This window comes from Alosa sapidissima, chromosome 9, assembly GCF_018492685.1.
Source record: "Alosa sapidissima isolate fAloSap1 chromosome 9, fAloSap1.pri, whole genome shotgun sequence".
Classification (NCBI taxonomy): domain Eukaryota; kingdom Metazoa; phylum Chordata; class Actinopteri; order Clupeiformes; family Clupeidae; genus Alosa; species Alosa sapidissima.
Window position 1 is genome coordinate 30,270,300 of NC_055965.1, and position 9,873 is coordinate 30,280,172.

The following is a 9,873-nucleotide window of genomic DNA, read 5'->3' on the forward strand; positions in this document are numbered from 1 at the left end:
TTCCTAACTATGAAGATTTGTACAGTATTGTTCCAAACTATGAAGATTTTTACAGTATTGTTCCAAACTATGAAGATTTTTACAGAGGGATTTGTTGATGCATCATTCTGGGCCTGATTTATGACATTTTATGCCTAAAAATAGGGCGAAAATCCATTTTTTTTAAGGCTATTGGCAGTATTTTCTGATTTACTGGGTAATAAAAGGAGATATCCATAATCCCCTCTGTAAATGTCTTTTAATTTAATTCCTCGACAAAATAAAAAAATAATTTTGAACCCAACATTTTCCAATGGTTAGATTCTTCGCTTGAAAATATATGCAAATTAGCGCATAATTAATTAGATGTACCCGAATTAGCATATTTAAACATAAAATTACAGAAAACCTGCTAATTTTGTTGTAATCAACAGTGAAGTTTCATGGTGATATCTATAAGTTAAAAATTTTATCCTATTCACCTGTAGTGTCTCGCCTTAAAGAAAGTTAACAGAGACTAAGATGAAGGGATACCAATAGAAGTGTAGTTCAAGTCAGTATGATGTAGAGTAAATAAAAATGTTGTGTAAGTCACTATAGAGGAAACCGGCAAAGAGTCAAAGCCAAGCCAGGAGGAGAACAGCCTCGAATGCAGACTGAGCAGGCCTTAAGTATCGCTCCCAATCAGGCACACCTGGGCAACAGACAGGGGAAACAAGCACCCTGGCACGTCAGTGCCAATGGGCAGAGTTAATAAGGCACACCAACACACAGGGACACGTTTCCAAAAACCATAGTTGCTAATAACTAAGGTAGCAACTTTGTATGTTGTGTTACCGGCCTCAGACCTAGGGGAATCTGGGCAGGTACAAGACCACAGGCTGGATAGCACTGTGGGTTGGAAGTGGAGATACAGGAATTATGTCTTTCTCAAGCGCTGGACGTTTATTTCTGAGTAAAAAATCATTCAAGAGAGCAATAACAGATAGGCCTAGCACACACTATGATACTGGACATATTTCAAAATATACAATTATAAAATATACTATAATAATATAATATATAAATATAATATAAAAATTGAAATACCTCTTGATATTATAAACCATAGTTTCAAACATTGCTAATATAATAAATGCAATAAATAGACCAATATAGAAAGCATTGGCATATACAGTATAATATACAATACAAAACACTTTCCCTAGATATTATGAAATAGACAGTAGTATAATATATCCAATATGCTTCAACAAATAACACTATACATCGAATGGCATTGTATGTAAACCATACAATGTCCTAATACACTACTACAGGCTACTTGGCTATCTTGTTATCAATTAATTCTTCAAAGTGAACACACATAAAATAACAACGGTTACATTAGGTTACTTTCGTCAAATACATTAACAACATTTTTATTAATCAAATACTTAGAATACTATACGATAATAATATAAAAACTACGATTGAAACTGTTTATGTGACTGTCATAACCATTCACCAACGTAACGAATCTGTCTGCCGTTTGCGTGTGTGTCTACATGCACGCGCACACCCACTGACAACACTGGCGGCAACGTACATTGAGAACCTGACAGGCTCTGGCTAACAAGATATACTAGCAAATTAGAATGGAGCACAACTAAACCAAACAAAAGTACGTACTGAAAAACTTAACATACATGTTACATGCACTTAAACATTAAAATACTGACGTTCACTCGACGCTATACCTCTTTTACAGTTCATACAGAAAGACGAGAGAACGGAAGCTGAACTGATGGTAGCTTGCAAACTTAAACTAGCTTCTGCTAGCTCGCTAGCTACAGTATAGACCCTTTCAAGAGAGTTCCATTATCAGCATCATAGTTGGCCCCACAAGACTTCCTTTTTAACATTCCATATGTTTTGACTTTTTACACTACACACAAAACGTACTGGTGATGCATATTAACTTGGAAAGGTTTAAAAATATACCTGTGGGTTGGAAAGAAGTGAAAATATGTCTTTCTCAAGCGCTGGACGTTTATTTCTGAGAGCTCCAGCTACCGTCTCCATGGCAACCCACTACGGTAAAGCAGTGCAACATCGCCATCTACTGGCATGAAGTGAAATACATGGAAATGTTATTTTAAATGTAATAAAAAATAAATAAAAAAGGAGGGGGTAACTGTTTAATTAAACTAATACATGAGGCAATTTTCTCTACCCATTACAGTTGCAATGCAATTTCCCATTGCCAACCAACTTAGTTGCTAACAGATAGCAACTATGGTTTCGGAAACGTGACCTAGAACGGCAGGGCTGTAACAAAGATACAGAAAGAGGACAGAAATTTCAGGTTTGCGGCAAGGTCATATTTTCACATGTAAATTAAGTTTCTGGCAAGCAGTTGCGGTTAACTTTTGACAATGTTGCAACAAATTTGCAGCAATGTCATATCCATATTAGGTTTCTTACCAGAAGTTCACTGGAAGTTTGCCATTATTAGTTAAATGTGGGGGCAAATAACTTTGATACAGCATTCTAAGAACAGCTAACCCTTTCCATGAATATGCTTTTGATACAGCATTCTAAGAGCGGCTAACCCTTTCCATGAATATGCTTTTGATACAGCATTCTAAGAACAGCTAACCCTTGACATCCCATGTATTACCCTCCTTCTGGAGTCAGCAGTCTTTCTTGAATGTGGTTGTGTATACAGAACCAAACAGAGATTAAAGGCTCAGGAAACTGACATTTCTGTTATTATTATAATATTTTGAGATTCTGATTTTTTATTTTATTTCCGTGAGCTGTAACCATCAACCTTAAAAAAAACTAAAAATATTTCATTTGATATATTATGAATCTAGATAAGAAATGTTCACTTTTTGAAATGGGTTCTAGACAAATGAATAGCTTATCAGATGCACCTTTACATAATATAGATTTAGGTGATCATTTTAGATGAAAATAAATACTAGAGGAATAGAGAGAGACTGCAGCTCTGGAAAAATAGACTACTGCACATTTTCTGATGTCACTCAACATTTGCTGAGTGATATTCAAATGAGTTGATGGTCATATTCAAAATTAAGAGCCCACTACAAATTTGAATATGACTGTCTACTCATTTAAATGTCACTCGCCATCAGAATTTTTTTAATTTTGTAAAAGATTAATAATGATTTTTAAAAAACATTTTTTAACCTAGTAAACCTTGTGATGTAGCCTACACAATCGCAGTATGAAAACGCAGTATGGCGCAGTATGAAAACAGTTAGGCTTTTTACTTTAGCATGACAGGTGTAGGACCTAATGTTACTTCGGGAGGAAAGGGAGAGGTGTAATTTAATTCAATTTTGAATTGAAATATCAACAACCTTCAAGCTGCATCCTCTTCAATCAACATCAATATCAGTAGGCTATATCACATGATTCCCTGTATTTTGTCAGCCCAGGGGGCTGCTAGGGGGCAGGCTATATATTATCATCAAGTATGCTTATGCTAAATAATGTATTCAAACTTATAATTTTATGTTGGTTTAAGTTATAAACAAAACACAAACTGAACAAATCCATGGTTCAATGTCATTGTTGGCAAAATGATCATGATAGCTTTTTTTCAGCCCTCTCTATGGTTTAGTCTTGCGTAGGCCTAGGCTACTTTGCTCATCTATAAATAAATGAGTTTTTATTAGGCCTTATAGGCTGTATTGCAATATGCTATAATGTATGAAATATACATTATATCTTATGTATCTTAATTTATCAATAGTTTCATAAGACGTCATACTTTAAGGGTCATCTTTATAAGTGGACAGGATGAAAATAATACATCTAACTCAAAGCTGACATTGAGTAATATTAAAATGCATTTCATTTGTTGTTTTTCTTTTAAATTGTTTGTCTACCATTGGAAAAGTAACTATATACTGCAAATCGTTTTTTGAACCAAGAATAGTTTTTGAATTGAAAATCGATTTTGAATCGAATCTTGACACTGACAATCAATATTGAATTGTGAAATTTGCGGAATCGTGCACCTCTAATAGTTATGGCTCCTGTTGTCATTGGTGTGGGAAAAAAAACATGCATACCAGATAGAGGAGAGATAATTTTGTTTAACATATTTTCTAATATTACAGGAGATGCCCAAGGGATCCAAGTGAACACAAAAGGGAAAACTTTTGAAAAAAGAAACAAAGAGAGACATCACAATCAGTCTTGGTACAGGAAGACTCCAGACCATAAATTACATCACCAATCGGAGGTCGTGAGAAAAAGACATCGCATCCAGTGTAATAAGACGTTTTCTCAACTCTCTACTCTTGCACATCATCAACAAATGCGCGCAGGTGAGAAGCCCCTTCAGTGCATAACATACGGGAAGAGTTTCAGGAGGAGCACAGCACTCATCCAACATCAACTCACTAATGTTAAGACACACCAGAGGATCCATGCTAGGGAAAGGCCCTATCAGTGTAAAACATGTGGGAAGAGTTTCAGGGGTCGCACATGGCTGACAAAACATCAGATCATCCATACTGGGGAAAAGTCACATCACTGTTCCCTGTGTGGGAAGAGCTTTACACAAGAGTATAATCTCAACAGACACAAAAAGATCCATACTGGGGAAAGGCCATATCAATGTACTACATGTGGGAAGAGTTTTAGGAGGAACTCGTGTCTTACCAAACATCAGAAGACGCATACTGGAGAAAAGCCATATCAGTGTTCGCAGTGTGAGCAAAGTTTCAGGAGCAGCATAGAACTTCTCAAACATCAGAAAACACATCCTGGAAAGCCTCTTCAGTGTTCCCACTGTGGAAAGAGCTTTAGTGTAGCGGGTAATCTCAGGAAACACCAGAAGATCCACGCCGAGGAAAAGCCCTATCAATGCAACACATGCGGCAAAAGTTTTAAAACAATGTCGTATCTGACCAAACACCAGGAGATACATACTGCAGAAAGGCCATATCAGTGTGCTCAGTGCGGAAAGGCCTTTAGTCGAGCGACTTATCTCAAGACACATCAGAGGATCCATTCTGAGGAAAGGCCTTATCAGTGTAACACATGTGGAAAGAGTTTCAGGAGAACCTCATGTCTAAGCAAACATCAGATCATCCATACTGGGGAAAGGTCACATCACTGTTCTCAGTGTGGGAAGAGCTTTAGACAAGAGTATAATCTCAACAGACACAAGAGAACCCATACTGGGGAAAGACCATATCAATGTACTACATGCGGGAAAAGTTTTAGGACGAACTCGTGTCTTACCAAACATCGGATGACGCATACTGGAGAAAAGCCATATTCGTGTTCTCAGTGTGGAAAAGCCTTCTGTAAAGCATATACTCTCAAGGTGCACCAGAGGACCCATACCTATGAAAGAGAACCACCAGTGAGCAGTACATTATAGTATCGGTCTATTGGAGGTTCTGAGCTCATGAACTTGAACCCAGACTCACTCTCTCTGCATTCTGTGCAGTGAAGAAAACAGAACTTTGGGGGAGTGTGTTGATATGATTATTTCAATGGAACTAAGCTTTTAAAACACGCATTTGCAAGATGTGTATTAAAGGTACACTATGCAGGTTTACATATTTTTGGTGACTGTAGAGCTCCCTCTCGAGTCACAATATATTTATATTTTACTCTGCTGTTGTAAAAAGAAAACTTCTTGTGACTCACAACCCCTGTACACAATGCAAATGCTTTTGTTGTGGAGGTGACAGGCAAAAACTATCTCCAAAGTGCTATATCTACTGACAAGGTAATCTTTCTTGATTCTCACGGGCTGCCGTTCTTGAAGTTGCATGGCTGGTTTTCTTGGTAGTATGGTGAACGATTCGCCTATTACAAGTTTGTTTACCATCAAATTGGCTTCATAAAGGTTATATTATGGTGGTCTTGCATAGTATACCTTTTAACTTTTAAAGAGCTTATGAGATGAATATGCTTAACTCGTCTTAATGCAGATGCCACTTTTTGGATGAAATGAATGTAATATTTCTTTGTCAGATAAACAAAGCCAACTTGGACAGCTTTATGTTATGCAGACCTGCCAACCATGCATTTTGACATCAAAGTATGCCAGTACGAATTTTTACTCAAAACTACTCACTGGAGCATGTGAATTAGAATCTCCCGTAAATCTATTTCATGCGTGGGTGAGATACAGAGAGAAAGTGACAAGTGAGAATGACAGGCAAAGCATAGTGGCCTCTCGTTATGCTATTTTTTCTTCAGCCAACAGTGGGTTACATGAAAGACTTGATGAGGTGAGCTTAAGTAATGCACTTGCAAATTCGCGTTCCCCCAGATGCCGTTTTGTGAAGCTAAAAAATTCTCAACTGAGTGCGATTGTGAATTCACCTAGGCCTAATAGTTTGATGTTTGTCTTGGAAAGTTATGACTTGTTCATCAGTTATTTCAGTTAGTATTATGTTTTCCACGTGTCGCTGATAGTTCAAGTTTTCATAACTAAAAGGCGCTCAGGGAGCTCAAACCTTGGGCCAAAGGCCAAATGCAGCCATTAACAACGAGTCTGAAAGTGGATCTAGGCTAAACATTTTTGTACTTCTCATTGATGAGTGTTTTTTTTCTTTCTTTGGAGCATGTAGATCATTGTTGTTCTGGTTTAATTGCACAAAAACAAGCGAGAACCAATAATAGGCTTCCAGACCTAGATCGCACACCTATCGCTTTAGTTGGGATAATGTAATCATTACAGCCTCACTGATGGCAGAAAGGCACTGTCATCTGAAAGAAACTGAGAGCATGTGCAATTGAAATTATTTAAAAGCAATCAGTTATTTGCATTAGTCAGGTAATAATTTAACAGCGAATGTTTTTGTTTTTTTAAAGAAACAAAGCATAGGCTATTGTGAGTTATCAAGAGCTTGCACACTGCTTCAACAAATACTAACAAACTCCAACATTCTAAAGTTAGCAGCTGTTGGAAATTGTCAGTTGGTAGTCTTTAGAATGTTCATAAAACCAACTGCCAGTCCACACTGTGGTGTCTCCATCCAACAAACGGCAACAAACACAGACGGCCGGCCCACACTGACCCAACTGTTGGTGTTGTTTGGAGTTTGTTGGAGCAGTGTGCAAGCTCCCTACACTGACAACAGAAGATGTCCATGAGTAACTTAAGTGATGAAGGATATATTTCTTTACAAAAGAAATAGCTAATAATAATGGATTGAGAAGACGTAATAATAGAACAGACATGATTGAATAAAAAACACATATAAGACAATGGACAACATATCCACATCAGTCCCATCTACACCGATGTTTTCATAGAAGTATTTGGGCTCTAAAAACAGATTAGATCTACTATAAAAGATTCAGCTTGCACGCCTTGGATCAAATTCTGGTAGATATCCGAGATTAAAGATGTGTCGCTATCCAAAATGTATCTTAGTAAGTATATATACTCTTTTGATCCTGTGAGGGAAATTTGGTCTCTGCATTTATCCCAATCCGTGAATTAGTGAAACACACTCAGCACACAGTGAACACACAGTGAGGTGAAGCACACACTAATCCCGGCACAGTGAGCTGCCTGCAACAACAGCGGCGCTCAGGGAGCAGTGAGGGGTTAGGTGCCTTGCTCAAGGGCACTTCAGCCGTGCCTACTGGTCAGGGTTCGAACCGGCAACCATCTGGTAACAAGTCCGAAGCGCTAACCAGTAGGCCACGGCTGCCTAATCTTATGTGCATGGCTATGTCTGTTTTTGGCTGCATAAAGGCGGACGTGAGCTTTTTTAGCATTTCTTTTTCTCGAGGTGCTACTCAAATTTCTTCAAGGTTGGCAGGTTTGTGTAATGGGGGAAATCTGACTTGGACAGGGGGTATGTGGCCTAATGGATGAAATAAAATGAAATATATCACTTGACTGATGGGGAAAATTTGATTTGGACAGTGTTATGTAATCGGGAAAATGTAATCAATTCGGACAGGGGTATGTAATGGGGAAATTGTCATTTATTGCCCAGACTTCATCTAACTTTGTGGAAAAGGGCTTCTGTCTTTTTGCAAAACAAAGGTCACATGATTTTGAATATTGGCAGAAATGTACTATCACTCCCTAATGTTAATCTCTTTAATGTCTGCTATGGCTTGATGATATCATTAAAGTGATTTACTCAAATTTATTATACAGCTCTTCACAATGCTGGTAGAACGCTCCATTGAGTTGAATGGGATTTCCCAACGTTCTACGGTAAATTATTTTCATGTTTTTTTTTTTTTATGGCATAACCTCATAACATGATGAACGCCACTGCCATTGTATGTAGGGCTGTAACAATATACGTTTTGAAACCGAAATCGCAACACTCATATCCACGAACCTGTGTCGCGGTGAAAAGGCAGAACCATGAGACACACCCTTTAGTGCTTTGCATCTTACGCAACATCTCTCTCTTTACTTACTGGTAACCTTGTCCAAAAATAAAGAAATAAATCATAATTTCATACCTCTCGTTGCTTTCATTGAAGACTAAAGTACCCTCCAGAATTATTGCCACCTCTGCTAAAGTTGACTAAAAACCGGTATAAAAAATAATCTGGTGATTTTATTGTAATCTCAAAAACAATGGAAAAAAAAAGGAAAATTCCAACCTTGAAGGGAAGCGAATTTATTTTAAGAAAAAGGAAAATCTCATAAAGAAATATTTTTAATGAAAACACGTTGCTCACAATTATTGGCACCCCTGAAAAATCTTGCATACAAAACCTAACAGAAGCAATTTCCTGTCTAATTGCAGGACACTGGTTTAAACGGTTAAGTCTTCATGGTGTCGTGGACCTAACTTAACGAAACATTAGTGAATAACGGTGTAAATACTGCTGTTGGATGGGCCATTTGTCTTGTGTTTGTGACCATTGGCTGGCAGATTTGTGGTTAGCGTGCTTTTTTTAAGTTAATTTGAGTAGGTGCTTCTGAATGTGTTTTTACCTTGGATTTTGGCACAAGGGATTATAACATCTAATCATGTGTATTAATGTAATATTTAGGTTAATCAGAGTGTCTGTGAACTTTCAGAAGTTGTTCATGACTTTACTTTTCACTATGGTATGAAAATATAGTCACAGGCTAAATCCTGTAGTTATTTTTCAACATCGGAAAGACAAGATAATACACTAAATTTAAATAACAAGAAAGTGTGTTGACATTCATAAGTCAGAGAGTGTCTATGAAAACTAGGTACTTTGTTGAAAATGGCTATATTTACAGTTAAAACAATTATTAAAAGGTTCTAATCATCTGGAAATGTGACAAACATGCTTGGAGAAAGACCCTTGGTTATCTTGCCCCCACGTACAGTATGGAAGATGGTAAGATAGGCAAAAAATTCCATAGGGACCATTGTTGGAGAGTTACAGACAAAGGTATCAGGTTAAACAACCAGAGAAGGCCCATGAGTAACAGGTGCGAGGAAAAACTCCCTACAATTGGAGATACATATGAAGAAACCTCGAGCAGATCCACGACTCAAGGGCCTGACCCATCTGCCTAAGGTCAGTTACAGAACAGTAAGGTCTGTATACATGATAAATTAATAAGTTAGTTAGGTGTAGAGAATAAAACATGGTGTTTAAATTCACCTGGTTGTATGTTACAAAAAGGTGGGATGGTTACATATCCAGTATGATAATGCATGAATCCTATTTAGTCAGAAAGTTCAAACAGTCCAGTGTAGGAAATGAAATGTCCAGGGGGATCAGGAGTTGTCATAGCAGGGTCGCTAGGCTGCACGGGCCAGGTAAGGGGGAAGAAAGAGATATGTTACTATAAATCAAAAATGGTTAATATCAATAAGTATGGTGACATAGTCATGCAAATAGCCTAATTGGAAGTATACTTTCTGCAATTTTGACGTGTTCAAT

General features: G+C 37.5%; 2 protein-coding genes and 1 pseudogene across 3 annotated transcripts in view; 1 reads left to right on the forward strand and 2 right to left on the reverse strand.

Annotated features, from left to right (window-relative positions):
• The window catches only part of LOC121718901, a 41,133-nt gene extending 36,431 nt beyond the window's left edge, over positions 1–4,702 (reverse strand). The window contains exon 1 of one of the 2 annotated variants that reach the window (XM_042104322.1): positions 4,663–4,702. The gene's annotated coding sequence lies outside the window, so the exon portion shown is untranslated. Of the gene's footprint in view, positions 1–1,962; positions 2,045–4,662 lie in introns of those variants that run through there. The other variant, XM_042104321.1, reaches the window with a different exon arrangement.
• Positions 1–9,873, reverse strand: part of LOC121718896 — a 172,851-nt pseudogene that overhangs the window by 41,531 nt on the left and 121,447 nt on the right.
• LOC121718926 (zinc finger protein 501-like) lies at positions 1,988–5,667 on the forward strand. Its single transcript, XM_042104369.1, has 2 exons — positions 1,988–2,057; positions 4,116–5,667. Exons 1-2 carry the CDS (start codon positions 1,988–1,990, stop codon positions 5,387–5,389), a joined length of 1,344 nt encoding a protein of 447 aa, XP_041960303.1. The 3' UTR covers positions 5,390–5,667.